Genomic DNA, 27,792 nt, shown 5'->3' with positions numbered 1-27,792 from the left:
TCAGTTTTCAACCAATCAGCGAGCTCCTTCATCTTAGGTCTGTTTAGTGTGGGAAATGGATTATACTTTCCCACTCTAAGGAGTTTCCTTCTCTCTGCCGTATAAGGAGATATCTGCGTGGGAGCAGGTTTCTTCGTTCGTTCACTCCTTGCACGCACAGAAGCAGTGGGAGCTGTTTGGTCCAATACAACCAGGCTCGGTTCTGAAGCTGAAGCTGGATCGGTGGAAGCGAAGCTCGGTTGTTGATCGTTGGAAGCGAAGCTCGGTTGGTCAGTGGAAGTGAGAGGAACAATCTCTTTGGAGGTGACACCATCTGCTTTATCCTCCGGCAAGATCTTATATACCGAGATCGCCTCATCTGCTGTATCCTCCGGCAACAATCTCTGCAATAAAAGAGAACAAGTTAACCCTGGACGACTTAAATAAAAGTTGGGAGAGGATTTGGTTCCAGCTGGAGTTCAGACGACTTATTTGTAAGTCTTCTGGAAGGTTTTCCAGCTGGACGACTTACAAATAAGTCGTCTGGAAGGTTTTCCAGCTGGAAAACCTTCCAGACGACTTATTTGTAAGTCGTCCAGCTGGAAAACCTTCCAGACGACTTATATATTTACAAATCTATACAAAGACCAGACGACTTAAAGATTTGATATTAACCTCTTTGGGCAGAGGAGAAGGCTGTTTCTTTTGTGGAGAAGGCTTTTTCGTTTGAGGAGCAGGCTGTTTCGTCTGAGGAGCAGGCTGTTTAGTTTGAGGAGCAGGCTGTTTCGTTTGAGGAGCAGGCTGTTTAGTTTGAGGAGCAGGCTGTTTAGTTTGAGGAGCAGGCTGTTTCGCCTTTTGAGGAGTAGGCTTTGCCTTTTGAGGAGCAGGCTGTCTGGTGGGAGGAGTAGGATGATTGGTTTGAAGTGGAGGCTGATCCTTTTGAGGAGTAGTCTGTTTGTTACTAGCCCCGGTTTCTGGGGCTTGTGGGGTAGGGTGTTTTTTACTAACCCCGGTTTCTGGGGCTTGAGGGGTAGCCTGATTGGTGACACCAACCTTCTTCTCCACAGCTTCCAATCTATCGGAGATCTTCCTAATCTCCCTGATGCACTTCTTAAACCCCTCTTTCATCATGTCACCTAAGTCCTTGAACATGTTTTCTAACTCCTCTCTGGTCACCCAACTAGCCTCTTCTCTAGCCTCTTCTGTAGCCTCTTCTGTAGCCTCTGTAGGAGCCTCTTCTCTAGCCTCTTTAGGAGCCTCTTTAGGAGCCTCTTTACGAGCTTTCTTCCGAGGTCTCTGATTGTCTTCCTCCACCTCCTCCACAACCATCTCTTTGGCTCTTTTCGATGGAGTCACAAACTTGGGTTTTGTACCAGTGACTTCCCAGCAATCCATGGTCCACTTCCACGGTCTCCGATCATACATCACTTTAATGATGTTCTCCGCGGGCACGTCATCAACCTCAGAGTCCCATTTTGGCCACATTTCACTAATGTCCTTCTCAACAAAGTTGATCACGCGGGTCTGCAGTAAATAGAAGAAGAATCGAGTTAGATATTTGAAACAAAATACTAAATAGACGACTTAATTATAAGTCGTCAACTAAGTCGTCCAGCTGGACGACCTTCCAGACGACTTATTATAAGTCGTCTACTAAGTCGTCCAGCTGGACGACCTTCCAGACGACTTATAATAAGTCGTCTACTAAGTCGTCCAGCTGGAAGACCTTCCAGACGACTTATAATAAGTCGTCTACTAAGTCGTCCAGCTGGAAGACCTTCCAGACGACTTATAATAAGTCGTCTACTAAGTCGTCCAGCTGGAAGACCTTCCAGACGACTTATAATAAGTCGTCTACTAAGTCGTCCAGCTGGAAGACCTTCCAGACGACTTATAATAAGTCGTCTACTAAGTCGTCCAGCTGGAAGACCTTCCGGACGACTTAATTAAGTGAAGATGGAAAGGTACCTGACTCAAGATAGCAGCTTTCATGAATCTGCGGCCTCTGCTGCCGTCGTAAGCCAGAATCGGTGGAGACGGACTGTTTGCTCTGGGTAGACCAATACTAGCACCCAATCCCGGAATAGCTTCGTACGCCCAGACCTGAAGAACTTGTATAAAGCCATCCACGGTGTAACAGCCAGTAATATCTTTGTTCCACAAAGAGTCCATCAGCACCTTAAACGCGACTCTCCCCCATGGATAATTCTCAAACCTTTCTAAATCCATCACTAGCCTTGCGAGAGTAGCTCGTGTAGCGCTTGAGAACTTTTTCCCTTCAATGAATCCAGTGAAGATGGAAAGGTACGCGAGTCGCTTGCGATCTTCCCTGGACCAATCCCCGCATCTCTTCAGTGCTGCTATTATCTGATCAGTACTTGGCCCAGCTTCCCGATGAACTCCCATCATCTCCCAGAAAGAAACCATCTGTGGGGTAACTTCACATTCTGGTGTCTCAAGGTCCTCGATGTAGTCGCAGTTTAGACCAGTGATGTTTTCAAACTCTAACAGTGAAAACCTCGCAGGTTCTGGACCAACGAGACACCACATCTCGTACTTCTTCTTAATGTCCAGCTTTAAACCGAGCAAGTGGTGAACCAGCCTTGAAGCCCAACCAAATCCCTGCTCCTTGAACTTGATGAAAACTCCCAATCTCGACTCCTTGAGCTCTTCAAATTCAGCATCAGTGAGAGCTTCCCTAAGAGCAGTATGCAACTTCGTGTTATCCGTATGATACGAAATGCTATTGTGGGGTTCTGGCTCTTCCCCTAATGTGTATAACCTACGGGGGAGTTCTGGAATATCCATCCTTTTTGTCTGCAAAATAATCAAAGACAACAATAGAAGTCAGAACACAAGCTAAATCAATCACGCCTTAATTGTTACTCCAGACGACTTAGTAGACGACTTAAATATAAGTCGTCTAGAAAGTCGTCCAACTGGACGACTTAGTTGACGACTTATATTTAAGTCGTCTGGAAAGTCTTCCAAATGGACGTACTAAGTCGTCCAGGTTGAAGACTTTCCAGACGACTTACTTACAAGTCTTCCAGTAGAAAAATTTCAAGCGGACCTGATTAGTCGCAGAAGGAGTTCGAGTACTCGTCATTGTGGTTATAGATCTGAAAAAATAAACGTGAAACGGTGAGAATGAGTAAATTGAAAGAGACAACGTTTTATGTTCATCTTTTCCACGAGTTTGATGACTTACCGGCGTTAGGGTTTACAGAGAAACGGCGCTACGGTTTACAGAGAAGAAGCGGCGGCGCTAGGGTTTAGAAGAAGCGGCGGCGCTAGGGTTTAGAAGAAACGGCGGTGCTAGCTAGTGTTTAGAGTAAGCGGCGGTGAGAACGTTGGTGAGCACGGTGGCGAGGGCGACGGTTTGTTCGGAAATAGTGGAAGCGGGGGCGCTAGGGTTTAGAGGAATCGGCGGCGCTAGGGTTAGAAGAAGCTGCGGCGACAACGGTGAGAATGAAGTGAGATAGATAGCCGACGTTGAGAACGATGGTTGTTCGGAAATAGTGGGAATTCGAATCGCCTTTGATATCGCCGGTGAGAGAGAACTGTTAGGGTTTCTGTTCGCGGAAAATGAAAAAAAAAAAAAAAATCACCTTATATATTGGGTAAATAATCCGGTTAGCTTTAAAAGTACATTGGTAAACTTTAAGGTTTGGTCCGGTTTAGACGACTTATTCTGGCTGATAATGTACATCAGACGACCTAATATTTAGTCGTCTGGGAACAGAAGACTAAATATTAAGTCGTCCAATACCCTAAAATGAACCCCTAAACTAAAATGACTAAATTAACTTACTAACCACGTTATAAAATCAAATTATACTTCAATAGTGTTTACTATACACAGAAACGAACACGCCTAGGTAATTTTAAAAATTTTCAAAAACGGTTTTAATGCTTTCCAAAATCTAACCCTAAGAACACATACAATACTACAACATATGTTGATGAAACATAAACTAAAGAATATCATGACTCACTACTTTCACTCATCTGGGCTGAAAACAATTGAAATTTGTTATATATTAATTTATATCTCTTAAGACATATGTTAATTACATAATTCCAATTTTTCACTTATCAAAATATTTTTTACAAAATTTTTAAATTATGTTTAAGAATAACTGTCCAGACGACTTAACTTAAAGTCGTCTGGACGACTTATTTTCAAGTCGTCTGTTTACAGACGACTTGCGAGGGGTAGAAACGTAAAAAAAAATCCGTTTTTTTGTTTGTTCACAAGGAGATAGTTGTAATTTCAATAGCCTTTTAAGTTACTTTTGCCTTTGACCCAAGTTGGGGTACTCTTTTGGGTTTGACTCCAAGTTTTGAGTCACAATTGGTAATTCTCCCATAATAGTATCCATACTTTTATCGCCCATATGCTGCACCCTGTTGAGAATCCATTGCCAGTCTGGATTCCGGCTATTGGTTCCATTTTTGATATGTTTCTTAGACTATTATGCGGGCCCCACGGCACCCGCTATTGGTTCCATTTTTATTTTTTTTTAAATCAGATAAAACAAAAAAATAAAATAAAATAAAAAATTAGAAACCCAAACGGGTTTCACAGTTAATGATGCTCTTACTGCTCCTTAATTATTCATTCTTCATGGAGGGAAGAAAAAACTATTAGTCTCCATGCAAAATTTCCTTTTTACCAGTTACAAAAATAAAAAATAAATCCTTTTTACATCATATGCATTGATATAAAATGTGAGACCATGGTTATATTTTTTACGATTAGCTTCGACATTAGTAAAAAAAAATTCCATTGCACTTTTAATTTTGTACTTAGATTGATCTAAAATTTTCCGAGTCTGAGCGCATAAAATGTTATAAATATATAAGAACATGTGACGAAACCATTAATGTTTCTCAAGTGATGGAAGGTCTTATATCTATACTATTAAAAGAGAAAGAGAAGTACAAATATAAATTCACCTTTAAATTTTGCAATTATTTACAATGTATTGCCACTAAAGTATTGAATAACTCTAACATTAGTTACTGTTTTTCCTTATATTAATAACTAACTTCTCAAAACGAATCCAAAATAAAAACTTGGATTACATCAAGTCATTACACCGTGAAATCAGTAAGCATAATACAGGAAAGTAATTAATGACATATAAAACATTTTTATTGCCCATTAAATTACTCACCAAAAGTTTGTTTTTGTTTCATCCTCACCATCAATAGCTGCTCTAACTCCTAGCTCTAACCTTCCAAAAAAAAAGATTTAATAATTTTATTATTCAAAGTACTTAATTTTCTTTTAATTCATAAGCTACACGTTCATTCATATCACTCTTGCGTAAAAATCATAAACCGTTGCTCATGTGCTTTTTGTTTTTTTGCTAAACATGTTCATGTGCTTTTTGTAGAATCAAAACCATATTATATATTTGTTATTCTTAACATACGTTCATTCAAATCAGATTCTTAAATATTTCCGAATCAGATATTCTATTATCCTATTATTTAACCGCAAACAAATAAACTAAATTATCTTTTCTTCTTAAACTTTGATTAAAATCAATTATATTTTGTATTTCGAATAAAAACAGTAACAAAACCACTAAATTTATGGAATATTCTTTTGAGTTAGTGTACAAACTAATTCCTATATTTGTGCACCAGCATATAAATTTAAGGAAACATTTAAATCTACCATTTATTTAGGATTCTTATTTAAAACAATAATGAATTTTATTTAAAACACACAAAAATTAGAGACATGCCTATCTGTTTTATTAAAACATATGTAAATTTTATTTGACATATTTTATTTTATTTTGGAAATACAGATTTATTAATAATACAACATAAATATACTAATTGGTGCTTTAAGTTATAAATAATTACGTCAAAATGGTTAATATATTTTAAAATTACTAACTAACGAATATATTATATAAAATATCATTTTATTGGTTAAGTATCCAAACATAATATGAGCAACCGAAAAATTACAAAAAATCAAAAATCGTCATTCTATCATAAAATATATATATATTCATATGAATGCATGTCTATATAACCGTTACATTTTTGTATTATGAAGAATTTTATATATTTATTTTATTAATAAATGCGTATGACCTGTATCTTCTTAAATGCGTATGACCTGTATCTTCGCAGTATCCAAACATAATATGAGATCACGGGTCAAGCGCTAGTTATTCTTAAATGCGTATGACCTGTATCTTCGCAGTATCAAGAAGGGGACAGAGAGTGAGAGTGAAAACGTTCCATTGATCATGTGAGTCTTTGAACTCGATTATCTCTAAGTATAAAGCTGGGTGTTCCAATTCGAGAAAATATTGAAACAAAGACGACAATTTCCAATACTCTCCCTCCTCTACCTCTCTCTCTACCTTATCCTCTCGGCGACAAATCAACAGCTTGAACTCCTCCTCTGGTCCGGTGCCGCGTGAGAGCGCGTCCGGTGCCGGCGGGGTCTTCTCTTCCCCTCTCTCGTTTTTCCTTTTGTCTCTCGACGAGTCTTGTTCGGTCTCTCCGCTTTGCTCGTCTTCTCTGGGCCTTCGTGAGATCTCCGGTGAGCTTCCTGTGCGCAAGGTTTGTCTTCTCCGGCAGGTCTTCGTTTTCTCTGGAGGTACGGCGCGGTTGTAGCAGCGGTGGCTCGTGGGTGGCCGGCTTTTAGAGTTGGGAGTAGATCGAATTTTCTCCGCTTCGATTACTTCTTTTTGTCTCTATCGTAGTCAAGGAGGTCTAGTGCGTTTCTGTTCTTGTCCCGGGATCTCTTCCGTGCCCGGATCTGGAATCTGTTCTTCAATAGGAGGCTTGGCTCATTGGTTCGGTTCGGCGTCCAATCGGACCACTCCTCTTCTCCGTTGTTAAGTGAGATTCGAAGCCCTTGGTTTTGAAGGTAAGACTTGAGCTTGGAGTGCAGGAGGTGCTGGCTCTCAGTTCTGTCCAGTCTTGCGTCGAGACATCAGGGAGCTATTTCCGCTACCCAGTGGTGGATTCCGTTGGTCGTCTATGGCCACCGGAGGTTTCCTTTTTTCCGGCTTTGCTTTAGTGCTCCTTGGCTCGGCCTCTTCTCTGTTTCCCTTGGTTTGTTTAGCGGCCGCAAACATCTCCAAGGCGTGGTCTTCTGGTGCTCTTTCTTTCAACCCTCGCCGATCTGACACCGGTGTTGGGTTCTTCAGCGTAGACATGGCTCCTGGTTCTCAGTGGCCACAAGTGGTGGAGGTGGTTCTCGGGGAGTCATTGACCGCCTTCGTGTCATCTCTTGATCTCTGCTTTACATCCCGGCGTCGCATTGGCTACTTGGCTCTCTTGCGGTGGTGAAGCTTGATTTTCTATGCAGGTTTTAGAGACCTTCAGATGTGGTGGTGGCAGCAACATCAACTCGCTCTTGTTCGTGTGTGGCGTCTTGGAGGTGCGTATAGCTCGGGCTCAAGTGCTTTTTCGGTATGGTTCTTGATCCCTACACTTCTTTAGACTGTCAAGAGCGTCATTGCCAGTAAAGGTTACAATATTTCAAGGCGTTCATCGGGAACTAGCTACTCCAGAAGCGACTTGGGAAATCCCGGCATCCGAAGCAATGAAGAGAACCTCACATTCCCGAGACCATCGTCAATGGTTGAGAACAGTAACCGATTCCTAAAAATTTCGAAAATCAGACTAGTGGAACGTGTCGGGTTTAGTGGGTGGGCGAAACTAGAATGTACTAGATTGATTAGGGAGCTTTTGTTCAAATCGAGTTTTGTAACCGGAACTGTATTCTCGTTTTCGGGTCGAATCATTATATATATTTATTAAAAAAAAAAAAAAAAAAGACGACAATTCCTCCCCGCCCCCTCCAACAAACTTTTTTTCTTTTGCTAACCAAAATGGTGACATTGTTCTCGGTTGTTTTTACTTTTCTTGCTCTTATTCTCATCCCTGGTCTCTTCATCTCTTGGCGTCTAAGTGTTCCTATCTCCTTCAAAAACATTCTCAGATTCATTATGCTTATAACTTCTCTATACGATGATGAGGAAGAGAGGAACGAGAAACAACGGTACTCTGCTTTTATTAATCATAGTTTTTTTTTACGCATTAAGCTCCTTTTATAGTTTATTTTGTGACAACCACGCGTGGATTTGAGAGTAGCAAAGTATGTATGTTCTCAACTAAGCTGATTAAGAAAAGCTATATATTTGGATTTTCAATATATTTAGATCTTCATTTTATTGTAGTGTGTGACTCCAAATTGTTAGAGCTCTATCTTACTTATGTTCTATCGCATGTGATTATCTCGAAGCATTGACTTGGTGTCATCAAAGGCATATAGGCGATTCAGTTGACGAATTTCATGTGTCACAAATAAATTGTTCAAGTATGCAACGGTAGTGGTCTGTTAGTTCCAAACCTCTAATGGCGTTTGTTCTTAGGTTTACTAAGCTACTTTTTCTTTCATTAAACATCCTTTAAGTGGGCGGTCCGTAAATCATTAGCCCTATTTGTCTTCTTAGATACGGCCAGGATAGTTTGAACGGCAGAAAACACAATTTATTCTGAAACTTACAACTTCATGCACACTATTTACCTCATAGATTGCATCGAAGCTCAGCGAAGTAGCGTTTGTTTCATAAAAGTCTCAGAACGGAATTTCTTGGAAATGCATTGGCTACGTGTTTCTTAAAAAAAATCATTTTACAAACTCACAATTTTGGCTGCAACTGAATTTCTAATGTTTAGAATGAAATAATGTGGAATGCTCTATTTCTTTCATTTCACAAAAAAGATTTTATCATTTGTATTGAATGAAATTGAATGTTCATTCTGTATATTCCACAAAAAAAGCAAAAAAAAAATTCAAAAGAAAATATTTCATTACAATTTTGATAATGAATGAACTGGAATAGTAAAAACATCATTATTCTTAAAATGTGATAGAAACAACCAGAGTCAGTCACTAGAACTTACTCTAAGATGAAATTCATACATCATAGAGTCTGGAAACACTTAATCTTCACTCTAAAACCAGAAAAGAAGGGAAAGAAAACACTTAATTAGGATGTTGTCTATGCGGTTGCTTTCTGACTCTCGTCTTATTTCATGTACTTTCTTGTTTCCGACCATTCTAGCTAAAAAACTCTGAAACACCAACTGGAGATGTAAAAACTTGTTTTCCAAGTTACACTTGACGAATTTTCTCGCTAACATTTTCATAACCTAGATTTTTTTTTGTAGTGACGAGGAAACCAATGTGGTCGAAGATGAGGAGACACCTTCAGGGCTTGTGAGAGAGCTGATGCCTAGACACGTGGCAGTGATAATGGACGGAAACAGGAGATGGGCCGAGCAGGCCGGATTGCCGAAGTCACAAGGCCACGAGGCTGGAGCTAAACGGCTTCTAGAGTTCGCTGTGCTCTGCTTCAAGCTAGGGATAGAAACAGTGTCAGCTTTTGCTTTCTCCACTGAGAATTGGGGAAGACACAAGGTGAGACGATTTCTTACAAAATGCTTTTAATTTTCCCTGTGCATTTAAACTTTATTATCTCTTTACAAGTTACAACTCAACCACCCAAGTCGAAGTTATATGCTTGATGTCTTTGTTCCAAAGGTACCTCAAGTCTAAGATCAAATTTTTCCAAAGGTAAGAGTATATGAACGTGAGTGAGTTTATTTAACATAGTAAAGCCTCTTATCTACTCACTCAATCCAAGAATCTTGCTTGTTTCAGAGAGGAGATCCGAGTTTCTGTTATCGGTAATCTTGCAAAGATCCCGGCATCTCTCCTCGGAACAATCAAAGAGCTAGAGGAAGCTACGAAGAGATACAAGAAGAAGCATCTCATCTTGGCCATAGATTACAGCGGGAGATTTGACATCTTGCACGCTTGCAAGAATCTTATGAAGAAATCACAACAAGGTTTGATCAGTGAGGAAGACGTGGACGAGACGTTTTTTGAGGGAGAGCTTGTGACAAAGTGTATCCCAAGTCCTGATCTCTTGATTAGGACGAGTGGAGAACAGAGGATTAGTAACTTCTTCTTGTGGCAGCTGGCTTATACCGAGCTCTTCTTCTCACCGGTCCATTGGCCTGATTTTGACGAAGATAAGTTTATGGAGGCCCTGGTTTCGTATCAGCGCAGGGAAAGACGATTTGGTTGTCGGGTTTGACCGATGATCATATGTTATGTTTCTCTTTGTGTACTTTGTTATGTTCGTTTGACTTTTTCTATTAAATTGCTCTGTTGTTTCAGCTGCAGAAAAAACTTTACAGTCGTAAGATATGATATTTGAAAGGAAATACCACATACGTACTATTGAAAATGATAATGGTCACAAGAAACCAGTACGTGGATTTTGGAAGCCTAGCTAAGCTGATATATATGAGAATCTGACAATAATTGTCTGGTTTCTTCCAAAATAACACATTTTGCAGTGTTTTTAAACCGGACCTGAAGTTGAAACAAAAAATATTTAGTTTACGGTTCAATTTGGTTCGACTGAATCAAATCTGATTTAATAATTTGATTTAATATATTTTAATACTACTGTATATAAATTCTAAAGTAATGTTGATAAATATGATACATAATTAAAATATAAATAAATAATAAATATAAGACACTGTAAATATAATTGAACTAAATTTTATTTATTATAAGATTAAACAAAAAAGAAAAAGAGATTCACTAATAAATTCGAATTTTATCTTATAGATTTCGAAGTAATTGGCGGTCTTTTGCTGCCTATATAAATAGAAGAAGGCGATACTAATTGAGCATATCACGAAGCAAAACTCCTTTAACAATGCTTTTATAAGATCTCACCATGAGTGCTGCTGCAATCATATGTAGTAGTATAATCCTTACGAACCGCTCCTAAACTGAGTCGTGTGATCAAACTTTAGTCGACTGGATTTTTTTTTTGCTAAAAAAAGGAAAATGCTATTAAGTCGACTGGATTTGTGAGACATAACCAGAAACTGCACTCAGTGTTCAATCTCAGAAGCCAGAGCTCAGGGCACATTATGTTAACGTTATCTCCGATATCATCTGGAAACTTGACCACAAGCGAACGCTCTCTGATGCTGAATTAAGCAGAACTTCGGATAAATTGGCTTACTGAAGCAAGCCGGTTTAAAGGTGGAATGGTTGTGGTCAGAGCTTGAGATGAAGAAACGTGAAGCAATTGAAGAGGAAGAAACGTGATTCTTACTTAGAGAGGAATAAGCGTGAAGCTTACTTGGAGAGAAGAAACGTGATGCTTACTTAGAGAGGAATAAGCGTGAAGCTTACTTGGGGAGGAAGAAACGTGATGCTTGTGAAGCTCGGATTGTGGAACTCAAACAAGAGGTCAAAAAACCTGAGCTCGCCAAGTCTGGTCTCAAAGCTGAGTTGAAAATCGAGAAGGCCAAGTTGAATCCTGGTTTGTTTAGGAATCTATTGGGGAAATTTTGGGGACATGTGACTATATCTACGTAAATAAAAAAAAAAATTCACACATTTGGGGGTCTAAAATATTTTTTGGGGCTTATATCTATGTAATTTTTTCAAAACATTCTGAGGCCTATAACAAATGTTTCACTTAACATGGTTCAGGACTAGTCCGAGCCTTAAGAATTCTTCGACTGCCTAAAAGATGATAAATAAATGATCTTAGGTTTTAAGTTATCTTGTAAATTATATGTATAATAAAATTTATTATGTATTATTATGTTTTCATCTCGATTAGAAATGTGATTTCATATATAATATTTTGTATTATTTCAAATAATTATTTTAATATGTTGAACTGCATCTTTTATTTTAAGTCAAACAACTATTTTTGTTATGTTAAAATTGCATTATTATTTTCTTAAATTCATGTAGTTCAGTTCATCCTATTATATATGTAAACATAGTTGTAAAGTTTTGTATAAATTGGTATATATTGTTTTAGAAAAAAAATAGGAAACATAAATATTGAATCAGAGTTACATTAATAAACATGTAATATTTTGAAGATTCATACACACTTTTTGGAACACTATTACACACTAAATCATAATAGTTGGTTGATTCGATTGTTCATATTAAAAAAGGTTGGTTATTTATATTTTAGTATATTGGATTTTATCAAATTTCTGATCATATTTTTTTGGTTACAATGAGACTAAAATAAGAACGTCTTGTTAAGTTAGATTTTGTTTACTATTATCCTAGGATGATTATAAATATATTTTATAAGATTAAGCATAATTTGATATGTGCTTTTTTATAAAACTAAAAAAATGAAATGTTGATAAATTATGTTATATAATTTATAATTTTTTGAAAATATTTATTTATTTTTAAAATGATCATAAGATATAATAATTTTTTGAAAAATATGATATGAAATAATCATTAATGTTTTTAAAAATTATTTGCTTATTAATGGTTTGATCAAAAAGATATTTATAATAAAAAATATTACTATCTTTTAGAAAAGAATATCTAAATTATTATATTTCAGTTTGTATTGTGAAGTTATATTATATATAAGTATATTTTAAATTTTAAATTTTTTTTATTTTTTCTGCTTTAGGAAACATAAAGAATAATAAAATTTAAATTCATTTTTATATGAAATTCTATTTTTATATTTTAAAACATTTCCTTTTTATTAATTATGTTTTGCATTAAAGAGGAAAATTAAATTAAAGATTTAATAAGGAAAATGAAACATAAATAATTATTATTAATGGGAATCAAAAAATACTTTTAATTCGTTAATGGTCCTATATAAATTACTGTCATGGGAGCTAATGTGAGATTGACAAAACTGATATTTTAAATAATATTATAGAGATTTTTATTTTGAGAATTAAATCATACTTTATTTTCTTCTTTCGTAAAACATTATACTTCAGTTACTCCGATCGTGTGCGTCTTTGAACTAGAAGATCTTTAAGTATGAAGCTGTGGGCTCCAATTCGAGATAATATTGAAAATAAAGACAACAATTTGTACCCTAAAAAAAATAAAATGGTGTCATTGTTCTCTGTTGTTTTTACTGGTCTTGCTCTTATTCTCATCCCTGGGCTCTTCATCTCTTGGCGTCTAAGTGTGCCTATATCCTTCAAAAATGTCCTCGGATTCATTAAGCTCATAACTTCTCGGCACGATGATGAGGAAGAGAGGAACGAGAAACGGTACTTTCCTTTTGTTTATAATCATAGTTTAAGCGTTAAACTAGACCATCTCCAAAAAATGGGTTCTTCCACCAATTTTTCACAATTAATCTGATTTAAAACAATAAATAAAAGAGAGCGAGAATCCTTAGAATATCTTAAAACCTATATTTTCGGAACTTCACTAGAAACCCAGTTTTCTATGTGTCCATTTATAATTGGTTCAAACATTTTCATTATTAAAATTAAAATTATAAATTTTAATTATATCAGTAATACACTGATTGTGTAACTGTAAGATACTTTTTACAGTATCTACTAGTGATGGAGTTGCCCTTAGAGCAACATTATTGCAAATTTGCAGGATATGATAGGGTTCTTTTTTGCAAAAAAAAAGTATGATATGTGTTGTTGGGTTAACGTTTCTCCCATAATAAGGTATCCATAATTAAACAATGATTTTGTTTTGTTTATTACATATATAATTTAAGAACCATGTTGAGAAACCTCTGTCAGAGCCAGAATGTTTTTATATCGGAGTCAGTCATTAACCTATATATATATATATATATATATATATATATATATATATATATATATATAAATAAACTGATTAAAAAAATTGCCGATAAAAAAATATAATTATTCATAAATGGTTAAAATAAGGTAATTATTCATAATAAAAAGGTATTTTCCTATAGCTTAAAATGTTTTTGTTAAGATTGGATTTTTAAAATCTTTAAATAGTTTTAACAAAAAAAATAAAAGAATCATTCAAAACTATTCACTGACATAATTTTGTAATACTATTTTCATAATTTTATTTCTATAGATTTTTTACAGTTATTTTAAATATTAAATAAAAATCTCCAAAATCTTTTAAGGACGAGATAATTCACAAAAGCTTGGGAGTACATCAGTAACTTTAATGTTTTATCAAATTCTAAACAAAATCCAAAGATAAATATAGAAAATTAAATTAAAATGTAAAAATAAAATAACTTGAACATACAAGATGTCTTTTGTTTCCAAAAAAATAAACATACAAGATGTTTAATATTTGGTAGCTCACAAAAAGCACAAAATGAAATGGTAGGCTAAATTTGATTTAAGAAAAAGTAGGATAAGTAAGAGTTTTTGACTATTTCAAAATCTGAGTTTTATGTTTTGCTAAGAAAATAATGTAATTATATAATATTTGTATATATTTGTAATATTTGTAATGTATTTAAATTGGATTTAAATTATAAATGAACATAAAATCAGTATAAATATGAGTTTAAATCTCTAATTATTACTTGGCCAATTAAATTAAGCTTTTGTTTTCATTGTTTTAATTTTTATGGGGTCAAACTATAATATTTGGTGGGGTCATTATATTTTTTCATGAAAAAAAAATATTTTATAAATGAGGTGGGGTCAGCTGACCCCCTCTGCCCTCTATGGCTCCGCCCCTGCACTTGACTATGCTTGCTTATGACTTCTATACTACGGAAACAGTATCTTCACTCTTTAAACACAGAAGAAAGAAAAAACACATTCGATGTTGTCTCTGCTCTGTTGTTTTCTGTCTCTCATCATTCTATTGTAATTTCTTCGCTACTATCTTCATAACCTAGGTTTTATGTAGTGACGAGGGAACTTATGTGAACGTGGGAGAGGAGGGGACAACTTCAGGGCTTGTGAGAGAGCTGATGCCGAGACACGTGGCAGTGATAATGGACGGAAACAGGAGATGGGCCGAACGGGGCGGATTGCTGACGTTACAAGGCCACGAGGCAGGAGCCAAACGGCTTTTAGAGTTCGCTGATCTCTGCTTCAAACTAGGGATAGAAACAGTGTCAGCTTTTGCTTTCTCCACTGAGAATTGGGGAAGACAAAAGGTGAGACAATTAGCTTTTGTTTTTATTTCTAGACTTGAGTCCAAAAAAAATATTTTTTCAACTTTATTAGAAGACTCTTTATTACAATTTAAACCAACCAGGTCGAAGTTAATTGCTTGATGTTTTTGTTCGAAAGATACCTCAGCTCAAAGTTACAATATTTCAAAAGGTGCGTATTTGAGTTTTATTTAACATATATAGAGTCTCTCCTCTGCTCATTGAATCCAAGAAATCTTGTCTTGTTTCAGAGAGGAGATCCGAGTTTCTGTTATTGGGAATCTTGAAAAGATCCCGGAATCTCTCCTCAGGACAATTAAAGAGCTAAAGGAATCTACGAAGAGCTACAAGAAGAAGCATCTCATCTTGGCCATAGATTACAGCGGGAGATTCGACATCTTGCAAGCCTGCAAGAATCTTATGAAGAAATCACAACAAGGTTTGATCAGTGAGGAAGACGTGGACGAGACGCTTTTCGAGGGAGAGCTTGTGACAAAGTGTGCTGAGTTCCCAAGTCCCGATCTATTGATTAGGACAAGTGGAGAACAGAGGATTAGTAACTTCTTCTTGTGGCAGCTCGCTTATACGGAGCTCTTCTTCTCACCGGTCCTTTGGCCTGATTTTAATGAAGACAAGTTGCTAGAGGCCCTGGTTTCGTACCAGTGCAGGGAAAGACGATTTGGACGTCGGCTTTGATCGCATATGATCATCCTATGTTCTATAGAAGGATCTAGGAGATCGTAAATATCATTGTTAATATTGGATATTTATTGTATAAGCTATTCACATATACTTGTATATATATATATATATATATAGTTTAGGAAACATCTTTAGTATAAATAGATATGTAACCCTAACCATGATCCCTAGCTATATAGGTTTTCAAACTCAGTCCAGCTCTACAAAATATAAACTCAGCCCTATTTTAACCCTAATTCTATGTTAACCCTAATAGTTTATGCATGAAGGATTGGATAAGGGCTGATTCAAGGTTAGCCCATTTTATTAGTTTTTTTAAAACAAAAACAAATAATATTAACATGTGATTTACATAAATATAGTAATTTCATTAAAAGATATATATAATACAATCAAACAATGTTTTCTGATTTTGAGAATTTTTGATGAAAAACAAGATTTCATAGAAAATTCATTTTTTGTGACTGTGGCGATTTTGCAAATTCAACAAAAAAACAAAATTTTGTGTTTTGGCGAAAAATTTCGATTTTCTGATTTGGAGGGGGAGGGTGCACTCGATTTCTCAGTTTTGGTGGAGAAACTCGATTTCCCAGCTTTAGAAGAGAAATAGATTTTCTGGTTTTGACGAAAACCTCAATTTCTCGGTTTTGGCGGAAAACTCGATTTTCTGGTTTTGACTGGAAACCTCGATTTCTCAGTTTGGGCAAAAACTCGATTTCTCGATTTTAAAAGAAAATTTTGATTTTTCGGTTTTGACGGGAAAATTCAATTTCCCGATTTTGACGGGAACTTGATTTCTTGGTTTTGAAGGAAAAACTTATTTTTCCGATTATGGCGAAAAACCTCATTTTTGCGGTTTCGGCGAAAAAAAACTTTTTTTTTGTTTTTGACGGGAAAGTTCAATTTTCCGGTTTTGGTGAAAATTTTGATTTCTCCGTTTTGGCGGGATTAGCGGGAAAACTTGAAATCTCGGTTTTGAAGAAAAAACTCGATTTCTCAGTTTTGAGAGAAAACTCGATTTCCCGATTGTTGCGGGAAAACTTAATTTTCCGATTGTCGTGGAAAAAAAAACTTTTTGATTTTGGTGATTTCTCTGTTTTTGCAAAAAAAATTCGGTTTTGTCGGAAAACCCAATTTCTCAGTTATTGTAGAAAATTTTATTTTTACGGTTTTGGCGGAAAACTCAATTTCCAGTTTGAATTTAATCTAGTGCTTCTACTATTGAAGTTCACCATGAACTTTTGAATCTGAGCCATCGAGTTTCTTTTGAATTCAATCTATACGCTTCTAAAATCTTTTTCAAATATATAATTAAAAAAAAACGTTTTCACTATTTAAGGTTCTATGATATTTTAAAAAAATTCTTCCACTTACTTGCAGTACTTTAAAAAAGACCACAAAAATAAACTAAAATAAGCTCCTTCTCCACCGAAAATTACACTTTCTGGTGACTTCATATTTTACCTTCTACTGCAAGTCTGCAACTCAGCTATGTTGTCAGTCTATGGTGCATCTTCAACAAGCAACACTCCTCTCCCAGAAGCGTTTGCGCTACACATAGTCAACAAGAACACAACTACCAAGGAAGGCTATCATCATCACTATCCATTCCACCTCCTCACAACCAATACCACCGTCTTCTACTGCTGATAAGTACTATAATGGCATGATTACTGAGTCAATCTCAAGCCGTCTGCTACAACTCCATTACCCAATTGAGGGAGTGTATAGAAGGATCTAGGAGATCGTAAATATTATTGTTAATATTGGATATTTATTGTATAAGCTATTCGCATATATTTGTATCTATATAGTTGGAAACATCTCTAGTATAAATAGACATGTAACCCTACCTAACCATGATCCCTATGAGAGTCAATATACAATTCTTCCAATCTTCTACTCTCATCATTTTCAATATGTTCTTTTTCTCTCTGATTATTCTGTTATGTTCATTTGATTTTTCTTTGTGTGTTCTGTTATGTTCGTTTACTTTTCTTATTAAATTGCGCTGCAGAAATAACTTTACGTTATAGTAAGATATGATATTTGAAATGAAATACCATAATACCATATTTGGTTGCGTTTATTTAATTTTTCTGCTTTGATCACGTACGTATGCATCAGTTGTTATTGAAAATGATATCTTGTGACACAAGAAACCAGTCACGCTTATTTTCGAACCCTGGTGACACTATAACTGTCTAGTTTGCGTTAACTCAAAGAATATATATACCCACTTCTCATCTTCAAAAATAACACCTTTCACCATTTTTATTTAATTTTAAAGAATAGAGGTAGGCTGTTCATTTCGTCAGACGAAGCTCTGTTCATGGATGTTGAGGAGAAGAAATTAAACCTAATTATATTATTTATTTTTCTAATTAACTACTAGCTCAAAACGAAATACAAAAAAAAATCAATAAATATCTATGATTATCTTTGGCCAAAAAGTAAAAAGACTTAAAGTTATTGATATATATCAAAACTAAATCTAAAAGGATTTCCAATTTTATCTTATTATAGATTTGGAAGTAATTGTCGGTCTTTAGCTGCCTATATAAAGAGAAGGCGTTACTAATGGAGCATATCACGAAGAAAAACGCTTGAAAACAATATATATTGTTATAAAGACATCTCACCATGAGTGGAGGAGTGGTATTTTTTAATATGCTTCTTCCGAAATATAACCCGGATGAATCAAATCATAGGAGGGCCCAAGTCAACGAATACGGAATTCCGTGGGGGGATAAGGATTTAGTCGAGTGGATTATTAAGACACACCCAGAAACAGCACTGAGTTTACAATCTCAGAAGCCAGTAATCAGGGCATTTCATATGATGCGCGATATCTCCCATATCATCCGGAAACTTGGCCATGAGCGAACGCTGTCTGATGCTGAGTTAAGGAGAGCTTCGGAGAAATTGGCTTATCTGACGGAAGACGGTATAAAGGTGGAATGGTTGTGGTCAGAGCTCGAGGTGAAGAAACGCGAAGCTTGCTTGGAGAGGAAGAAACGCGATGCTTGTAAAGCTCGGATTGTGGAACTCGAACAAGAGGTCAAGAAACTTGAGGGTGCCATGTCTGGTCTCAAAGCTGAGTTGAAAAACGAGAAGGCCAAGTTGAATCCTCGTTCGTTTAGGAATTTCTTCTGCCTAAAGACATAAAAGACTGCTGCTTAAAAGATGATTTGTACGTAGTTTTCTTTTCGAGTATGTATATACGAATGATATAAGAGCTTTGATAGCTTGCCACACACGGTTCTAGTTAGAGCCTTTTGTTTGTTGTTTCTTAAACCATATGTATAAGACTTAAATATCCAGACTGCTTCTTTAAATTTACCGGAGTTTAACAGGCTAATGAATTGCTTAGTTAGTGAACACAAGTTCTTACTAGTATTTTTGTTTAAATATACAGATTGTCCATTAGAAAAAAAGACAAGTGGTTTTTGATTGATTTTAGGTTAGAGTTAGAAACCTAATATATTCTGTTAGTCCTCATCAGTCATCACAATAGTTCAAAAAAGAACAAAAGCTTGCTCATTAACTTTCTTGACTAATACCCAAATCGATTTTCTTCCTCACCAACTCCAAAGCCTTATAAAATCGACTGTAAACCATTCCGTTTTGATTAGTTTTCATATGTGTAACTAGGACGTAATTAATACTATATGATACTTTCTATTATTCTTTTGTCAATACTATGTGATACTTGTGGTGTGTAAATCAGTTGTTTACTCTTATTTTTGCTAATTTTTTAAACTGGAAAATCCAAATTGGAAAGATATGATGAAAAGGAAATCAAACCTGGGAAAGTCGACTATAAAATATCACGGTTATGTTTTCATATTTTCGCACGTCATCAGTTTTAAATTGGTCCATATAAACCGGTCAATCGCTCTTAGTACGTGGCTGGTTCAAGCTCCAGCTGCGGCGGGGAAGACCTGACGAGGGAGAGGTTGTTTATGGGAAGCAAGCAGAACAGAGTTATTGCCGCCACGGGGATGGTGTCTTCCGTGATCGCCAAGGGTTACTTAAAGAAGAAAGAGTTTCCTTTTGTGGAAAGTTCTAAAGAGCTCTGTGTGAAGAAAGCTGGGGGATAGAGAGAAAGCTGAACTGTTTTTAAATTCAATGCTTGATGATGATTGCGAGCTTAGAAGCAATATATCAAACCAAGAATTGAATACTGCAATTACGGCATAATGATTATCGATGGCCAGGTGACAAAGCTGCTAGAAAGAGAAGGCGTTGAGTATTGTGAAAAGAACAGAGGGACATTACTGATCAAGCTTGAGGGATCTAGTAGAGAGTTCAGTTTCTTAGACACAGAGAGTGACTCTGATTAAGTTAAAACTAAAGTTAAGCTCAGGTTTTAGCTCTAGATCTTAAAATGATCTTCCTGTCTAGATATCTCATCCTAGCTGTGTGTAAAGCAAATTTTAAGCGCTTTCTCAAGTATCTGTTTTCTGTTTTCACTAATCACACTATCTAAGACTAAGAGTTATGAAACACTTTGGCTGACACAAGACAATACATATATTTTCATTAACTTCTTACTTTGTAGAAACACTGACTATAAAGGATATGACGATAATAGCTAAGAACACAACTCCTGTGTTCATTTGTGCATCTGGCAGGGACATACATATCTCATTGTAATTTAGATTTTGAGTTATAAGCAGAGAGAAGAAATAAAAAGCAGAATGGTTGAATCTTTATTAAGTGGCTAAACATAGTCGTTTGAAAAACAAAAGTCTTCAAATCACTAAGCTCACAGCAATGGATGATCAGATGGAGAAAACTTCATGAGAAGTTGAGTGTTACAGAGGAAGCTCACCACTGTCAACAATCACAACTTTACTCTTAGGAGTTCCACTCTGAGTACCCTCAGCTTCGATTTTGTACACCACGTCCATTCCTGTAACTACCTTCCCGAACACTACGTGCCTCCCGTCCAACCTGTTACACAAGTCCCCGAGCTTTCTAGTAAAAGAAATAAAAAGAAACATATCTTGAAATGCCGCTGGATTATGTGTACTGACCAGCTTGTTGTAACTGTTGTGATGAAAAACTGTGATCCGTTGGTGTCTTCACCGGCGTTTGCCATTGATAGATACCCTGTGGGAACAAGATAGATCAGGTTATTTAAAAACCTACCTCACTTAGTGATACCTTTGAGTTACTTTGACGTTGTGAATAGAGAGAATAGCGAAGAAGCAGGCACCAACCTGGACCAGTATGCTTGAGTTTGAAGTTCTCATCAGCAAACTTCTCACCATAAATAGATTCACCACCCATACCATTACCATCAGTAAAGTCGCCTCCCTGGAGCATAAAGCTTGGTATGATCCTATGGAAGGAACTCCCCTTGTAATGCAGAGCCTTCCCTTTCTTACCTACTCCTTTCTCCCCTGTGAGAGAATACCCCAGTTTATGCTAAGCTTTCGTTCCAATGTATAGATTATTCGAATTTACATTAGGATAAGAACAATATCTTGTTCTCTTACCTGTGCACAAAGCTCGGAAATTCTCTGCAGAAACCAAAATTAAAGAAGAAAGTTAAATCCTTTTACTCAGAGCTAAGATGCTTGTAAACAAGAAACAATGGTACAAGAAGGTTAAAGGGTACCTGCAGTTTTAGGGACTGTCTTGCCAAATAGACCCATGACAATACGACCTGTACCAAAAAAAAAACCCATAAAAGATGAAGTCTTTTTAACATAAAAGCAGCACAAGTAGTAAGTGCAACACTACACCAAGATGCATCATCAAAACTAAGGTGATTACCGGCTTCTTTGCCATTAATTTCGACATCGAAATAAACCTTGTGTGTGATCTTTTCCTTCTTTTTGGCCTGAAACATCCACAAATCAATCAGCCTCATTTTTTACATAATATACATTTGTGACACTTTCATGCAGTAACTAAGAAGCCCTCAGCAAATATTACAAATCCAATGATGTTTGAATCCAATCCCATCTTGATGTGACACAAAATATGTTATTCCACTTCCTGAATCTCTTGCGTCGCTAGTTTAAACCAATTATAGATTTTTACCATTAAGACATAAATAGAGATCCCTCTGTATACAACATATTTGCTTCAATCGATTGAATAAATGTACCTGAATAGAGATTAGGCTTCCCAGAAGAAGAAGACTCCACAGAAGCAGTTTCACTGACCTCGCCATCTCTGATCTCTCTCGCACCCTCCAACTGTTTCTCTCTATTTCTCTGTCAACTTTTTTGCACTTTTATTTCCACTTGTGCATAACAAAGAACACGTCGATATCCAATCATATTCCGCCATGTGTAAAGTTTGAGCCATAAATCTTTTTAGAATAATAGGCTATTATTTTTTAAAACAGCCCATTTATCTACTACCTACCTGGCTTGATCAATGTAATGGCGGCACATTCCAATACTTTGGGCCTTTCGCTAATTAGTGGACTGGGTAACTTGAGCACATCTAGCTAAAATTCTACTACTATTTTTGACTACTTTGATTACCAACATACTCATGTTCGAACCTGATTCTGTTCCCATATTTAGCTTTGTTAACTCAACTTAGTCAAACTAAATCTAGTGTGAACATAATAAAATACTCAGTTCCAATTTTTTCTCTTTTTAAAAAAAAAAGAAGAAAAGTTTTCTTAGAAAACTACTGACCATGTAATAAATTTTGACATGCTCAGTATACTTAAACTGGCCAGTGGCCATAAACATAATTACATAAAACAGAAAGGTTTGTCCAAGTGTTTAGCACCAAAGCTGTATAGAATGTGTACATGGCCGATCCTCACAGATTTAATGGACCGCAAAATTTTTAAAATGATTTTTAATAAAAAAAATTGCTATATTTGAATGCCATGAGACATGTATATTAGTTCTTTAATTTGAGAATCATGAGAAAGGCTACATCAGATTTTGCCTGAGATCAATCAAATGTGTATACGAAATTTGCATCAAAACGAGTAAGGACTTTTCAGGAGAACACGATTCCAAGGACTAACAAGCCAACTAGGATGGAGAAGAAGAAAAAGGCAACAGATTCTTCGACATACAATAATGGAGAACAACACACAAACAAATGCAAGAACCGAAGGAAATAGATCCCATATTGGTTAGACTTGGTACTAACTGTTTTTATACAAAATATGGTACAAATTGATGTTTAATAATGTTAGTACACTCCTAGATAATATTTGGAATAAATTATAGACCCATAATGTTGTTAAGCACTTTAATTTTTTCTAAGCATGTAATATATTTTATCAAAACCTTTTTGATTATTCAAAAAATAAAGGAAAAAACTAATGAGGTGGTCGTTGCAGCTAGAATGAGGTATCCTGAAACAGCATGTAGAAACACGCTTTCGAAACTTTCCAATCGTTGTGTGTGAACTAGTGTCACATCTTCAACAGTGTTGATAATAAATCGAAAAGTATGAAACAAATATAAATGTTTTCTATGATAGTAAATACAGTACTGGTAAAAACTGTATCAAATTTCTCAAAATCTATTTTAATAACTACAAATATTCACTAATTAAAATGACAAATGTAACAAGTTTTCCCAGAAAAATCTGACTTTTTGGGAGAAATTCGTTCTCATCCTGTTACGTTCTTTAAATTACTTTTAAATAATTTATATTTAAAGGACTTGTGGAAATACAGTACTTTCTAATGTGCATGCCTTTAGGGGTCTATTGATTTTCACAAAACATAAGAAATTTTTGAGCAAGAAAAACAGATACTCTTATTTCAACAAGTTCTACGACAACATTTAAATAAAATTATCTTTTATATTGGTTACTACTATTTAACAAAGAGTATAATAAAATGTGAAGTAGAAAATATACCCTGGACTTTTCTTTATCTTTCACGGGGTCTGGTTGATTTTGACAAATATAAGTAGTACAGCAGTTTAATAAAAGTTTTGAGCAAGATAAACATATACTCTTATTGATGACAAAAAAAAACATATACTCTTATTTCAAGTGCTACAACAGTGTTTAGCAAAAAAAAAGTAGTACAGCAGTTTAATAAAAATTATCTTTATATTGGTTACTAGTATTTCAACAAAGAATATAATATTTTTCTTTTTTTTCTTCATAAAATGTGAAGTAGAAAAACATACCTTGGACTTTTCTTTATCTTTCACTATTTACCCTATATTATTTCTTCAATGTCTCCACTTTTAATGCTCACCAATAACACCTTAGCTGTTTTAATGATTTGCTGCAAATGATAAATAAAGTTTTCATCTTTCTATATGTGAGGACGACTAAGAAGTGCGATCATAACACCAGTTTCTCAGCCATTGGCTCAACTACTGTACCACGTTTTTTTTTTTACTTTTGATCAACGGCTCTGTTTGGCTTTAAATACTAACTTCAATTCAGACAGCCGACAGAACATCTCTCTCGTCCAGATTTTAATATAGTTTAATAGATTATTTTTACTATTCATAATCCTTTTATAGTATAAAAGAGGTTCCTTGGTAATACATGAGAACGAAATCTTATAGTGCTTGAGTAACACATGTGTTTCACAAGCACATAAAACCTCAGTTTCCTTTCTTTCCTTCTAGGAAACAGCATCTCTCTGTTTCTTTTGTATCCAGTTAGTTAACTCTCGCAAGAAAATCAAGAAACACAAAAAAATGAAGGTAACATTCAAAGTGTGTTTCTGTTGTGTGAGAAGCTTCAAAGTGAAATCAAGCGATCCACCTCAAGAAATCAAAACATTTTTCGACGATTACTCCCAAAACGGCAGGATGTCTGTAGATGAGATGCTCAGGTTCGTGATCCAAGTGCAAGGGGAAACACACGCTGATTTAAACTACGTGAAGGATATTTTCAACATGCTCAAACATCACGGCGTTTTCCACCCTCGCGGGCTTCATCTTGAAGAATTCTACCGTTATCTCCTCAGCGATTTCAACTCTCCATTGCCTCTTTCAGGCGAGGTAAGTTTTTTTAACATTGACTATTACAAATTATAAGACCATCGTGGTAAACTTTAGGATAATATATATTTACGTTGAGAGAGAATTTATTTTCTTAGTTGAATATATTTATATGGGGTTTCGGTTTTTAGGTTTGGCAAGATATGAGTCAGCCTTTATCACACTACTTCTTGTACACGGGACATAACTCTTACTTGACTGGGAATCAACTCAACAGTAGAAGCAGCACCGAGCCGATTGTGAAGGCTCTGAGAAGAGGAGTTCGTGTCATCGAGCTTGATTTATGGCCTAACTCTTCGGGAACCGAAGCTGAAGTTCGTCACGGCGGGTCTGATATACTAACCATTAATTAAAACCCTTAGAGAAGTCTATAACAGTTTCTTGATTTATTTTGCTATTTGATCTCAGGACGTTAACAAGTAGTGAAGATCTACAGAAATGTCTTAACGCGGTAAAGGAGAACGCATTTGAGGTGTCTGACTATCCTGTTGTACTTACCTTAGAAGACCATTTGTCTCCAGATCTTCAGAAGAAAGTCGCTAAGGTAAGATTCTGATAAAATCATGTGAATCGGATCTTGTTTACAACACTGAGCCTGAAATGATGGTGAGACGTTAAAGACGTTCAGTTTTCAAGAACCCTAGCAGTTTACTTGCCATTCAAGTCATCTCACCTGCTATAACTAAATTGTTTGTTTGTAGATGGTGAGTAAGACTTTCGGAGGGACATTGTTTCGATGCAGGGACGAATGTAAAGAGCGTTTTCCTTCACCAGAAGCGCTCAAGAACAAGATTTTGATCTCAACAAAGCCACCAAAAGAGTATCTTCAGACACAGATCTTTCAAGGTGCATCAGCAGCTGAATCTTTAAAAGCAGAAGAGCTTATTCAAGATGAAGATGAGAAGACTGTGGCGGTCGAATACAGAGACTTGATCTCGATTCACGCTGGGAACCGCAAAGGAGGACTAAAGAACTGCTTAAATGGGGATCCTAACCGAGTCATACGGTTAAGCATGAGCGAGCAGTGGCTAGAAACTCTGGCTAAAAGCCGTGGACCCGATGTAGTAAAATTCACGCAGAGGAATATAGTGAGGATATTTCCCAAGACTACACGTTTTGACTCATCAAACTATGATCCTCTCGTTGGGTGGATTCATGGTGCTCAAATGGTTGCCTTCAATATGCAAGTAAATTTTAAGATATTTAGATTTTCAGTAGAAAGGAAAGATTAGTATATACCAATTATGTATACTTGTTTTTTTTTTTATAAACGCAGAGTCATGGGAAGTTCTTGTGGATGATGCAAGGAATGTTTAAAGCCAATGGTGGATGTGGTTATGTGAAAAAGCCTAATGTTTTGCTCTCTAATGGTCTTCGTGGTGAAAATTTTGATCCTTACAGTCGACATCTCCAGATCAAGACAACTCTCAAGGTTTTGTCTTTGTCAGTCTCCTTTTCATGCGTTTCTTGGGTCACAAGAAAGCATCTTAGCTCTGTGTATGTATGATTAGGTGAAGATTTACAATGGAGAAGGATGGAATCTAGATTTTTCTCAAGATCATTTTGATCGATACTCTCCTCCGGATTTCTACGCAAAGGCAAGTATTCACTCACTCATATGAAGCAGCTGATAAAATAGCTAAAATTCTCAGTTTTCAAGAACCCTAACAGGTTACTTGTCATTCAAGTCACCTTACCAGCTATTATTATTATTTTGTATTTCAGGTCGGAATCGCAGGAATACCGTTAGACACAATAAGTTACAGAACACATACAGATACAGACGAATGGTTTCCGGTTTGGGATGAAGAATTCGAGTTCCCATTGCGTGTTCCGGAGTTAGCTCTTCTGTGTATCACAGTCAAAGACCACGACAAGAATACTCCGAACGATTTCGCAGGCCAGACATGTCTTCCGCTGTCGGATATCAGGCCCGGAATTCGTGCTGTCCGGCTACATGATCCTGTCGGAGACGTCTTCAAGCACACGAGACTGCTCGTGCGGTTTGTCTTGGAGCGTCGTTAGTCGTTTCGTTGATGATGTTTGTTATTCATCACTAAGCCACAGCCTACAGGCTATATAGCAAGAGATGCTACAATAGTTGATCAAGATAAACAAAATTATTAGATTTGTGATTTTAGTTTCATTAGTTTGTTCAGATTTCCAACAGCTGATAATAATATATTGTTTAAGGAGATGATGTGGTCCAGTAATAACGATTGCTTCATTGTGGCAACTCACAAACTTACTTTATCATGGCAGTTATCACTAAAGGCTTAAAGCAGATGTTGTGAATAAAAAATGAAATTGCTCTTCACCCAAATTTATCACGTGGCTTTTCTCATTGAACTTATACAAATCACCCAAAATATTCAGGTAAGTTTCCACTTCAAAGTTAAGATGTTTCATCGAACAAAATTTCATAAATACAAGAATAGATACTCTGGAATCGAAAAAAAAAAAACAAACTAGAAACCGAATGCTACATGACATCATGGTTTGCACACGTCATCTCCCACTCTCACATAAACCATGTGCCTTAAATCTTTTTGGCCTCCTTTCCACGTTTATATCCCCCAGTAAATTATAAGAAAAAATGTTATATATTGATTGAGATTTGAGGGGTAAAACCAGTTGGATAGACACAACAAATCACTCAGTTGTCGTTTCTTTAGGAACACACGACGGACACGACACGACTCTATAACAGAAGATTTTTAAGATTATTTTCATAACCAAAAAAAATAAAAAATAAAGCTCTGACAAAAGAAGAGAGATGAGTTTTGTGCTTCGTGTTGCTGTGTTTTTACTGTTGACGCTTACAGTTACATCTTCATCATCCCCTAGCTCCGTTTCTGCTTCAGGTTTGATATCTTCTCTTTCGTTTTTGCTGGTTCTTCTATTCAATCTGTTTATGGATCATCTCTGATTGATTTTGTTTCGTTTGATTAGGTGTTGGGAAGATCGGAATAGAAAGGAGGTCGTTGATGGTAAACGTCCAAGATTATGATGGCCCGTCTGCAAATCCAAAACACAATCCCGGCACTCCTCCAGTTACTACCAGCCCCTTCAGAGGCTGACCTACGTACCCCTTAAGTTAAAACCCACAAGGGAAGAAGAAATTA

General features: G+C 36.1%; 4 protein-coding genes and 1 long non-coding RNA gene across 7 annotated transcripts; 3 read left to right on the top strand and 2 right to left on the bottom strand.

The window, feature by feature from the left end:
* Positions 1 to 2,643: 2,643 nt before the first annotated feature.
* Positions 2,644 to 3,311, bottom strand: LOC130509770 (uncharacterized). The gene is made up of 3 exons (XR_008943730.1): positions 3,191 to 3,311; positions 3,053 to 3,101; positions 2,644 to 2,796 (listed from the first exon to the last, which is right to left on the bottom strand). It is a non-coding gene; the product is annotated as an uncharacterized LOC130509770 (long non-coding RNA).
* Positions 3,312 to 6,156: 2,845 nt separating this feature from the next.
* On the top strand, positions 6,157 to 10,329 carry LOC108847725 (dehydrodolichyl diphosphate synthase 4). 3 transcript variants are annotated; one of them, XM_057005113.1, is made up of 4 exons: positions 6,161 to 8,029; positions 9,205 to 9,454; positions 9,578 to 9,610; positions 9,698 to 9,801. In XM_057005113.1, exons 1-3 carry the CDS (start codon positions 7,860 to 7,862, stop codon positions 9,590 to 9,592), a joined length of 435 nt encoding a protein of 144 aa, XP_056861093.1. In that variant the 5' UTR covers positions 6,161 to 7,859; the 3' UTR covers positions 9,593 to 9,610; positions 9,698 to 9,801. The 3 variants fall into 3 exon arrangements, with proteins under 3 accessions (XP_056861091.1, XP_056861093.1, XP_056861092.1); XM_057005111.1 differs by having other exon boundaries at positions 6,157 to 8,029; positions 9,205 to 9,610; positions 9,698 to 10,329; XM_057005112.1 differs by lacking the exons at positions 9,578 to 9,610; positions 9,698 to 9,801 and having other exon boundaries at positions 9,205 to 9,561.
* A 2,602-nt stretch (positions 10,330 to 12,931) lies between these two features.
* On the top strand, positions 12,932 to 15,984 carry LOC108847724 (dehydrodolichyl diphosphate synthase 3-like). Its single transcript, XM_018621047.2, has 4 exons — positions 12,932 to 13,137; positions 14,747 to 14,999; positions 15,101 to 15,168; positions 15,248 to 15,984. The coding sequence occupies exons 1-4, from the start codon at positions 12,971 to 12,973 to the stop codon at positions 15,690 to 15,692; spliced, it is 933 nt and encodes a 310-aa protein (XP_018476549.1). The 5' UTR covers positions 12,932 to 12,970; the 3' UTR covers positions 15,693 to 15,984.
* Positions 15,985 to 20,390: 4,406 nt separating this feature from the next.
* LOC130509483 (peptidyl-prolyl cis-trans isomerase CYP20-1-like) lies at positions 20,391 to 21,983 on the bottom strand. Its single transcript, XM_057005561.1, has 7 exons — positions 21,823 to 21,983; positions 21,486 to 21,552; positions 21,328 to 21,375; positions 21,206 to 21,229; positions 20,927 to 21,109; positions 20,741 to 20,816; positions 20,391 to 20,657 (listed from the first exon to the last, which is right to left on the bottom strand). The coding sequence occupies exons 1-7, from the start codon at positions 21,886 to 21,888 to the stop codon at positions 20,519 to 20,521; spliced, it is 603 nt and encodes a 200-aa protein (XP_056861541.1). The 5' UTR covers positions 21,889 to 21,983; the 3' UTR covers positions 20,391 to 20,518.
* A 2,251-nt stretch (positions 21,984 to 24,234) lies between these two features.
* On the top strand, positions 24,235 to 27,758 carry LOC108837390 (phosphoinositide phospholipase C 1-like). The gene is made up of 8 exons (XM_057005696.1): positions 24,235 to 24,667; positions 24,799 to 24,995; positions 25,076 to 25,211; positions 25,369 to 25,854; positions 25,944 to 26,099; positions 26,179 to 26,265; positions 26,393 to 27,531; positions 27,620 to 27,758. The coding sequence occupies exons 1-7, from the start codon at positions 24,362 to 24,364 to the stop codon at positions 26,690 to 26,692; spliced, it is 1,668 nt and encodes a 555-aa protein (XP_056861676.1). The 5' UTR covers positions 24,235 to 24,361; the 3' UTR covers positions 26,693 to 27,531; positions 27,620 to 27,758.
* Positions 27,759 to 27,792: the final 34 nt, after the last annotated feature.

The sequence above is a fragment of the Raphanus sativus genome, chromosome 3, assembly GCF_000801105.2.
Source record: "Raphanus sativus cultivar WK10039 chromosome 3, ASM80110v3, whole genome shotgun sequence".
Taxonomy (NCBI): Eukaryota; Viridiplantae; Streptophyta; class Magnoliopsida; order Brassicales; family Brassicaceae; genus Raphanus; species Raphanus sativus.
This window is presented reverse-complemented; position numbering and strand designations above follow the sequence as displayed.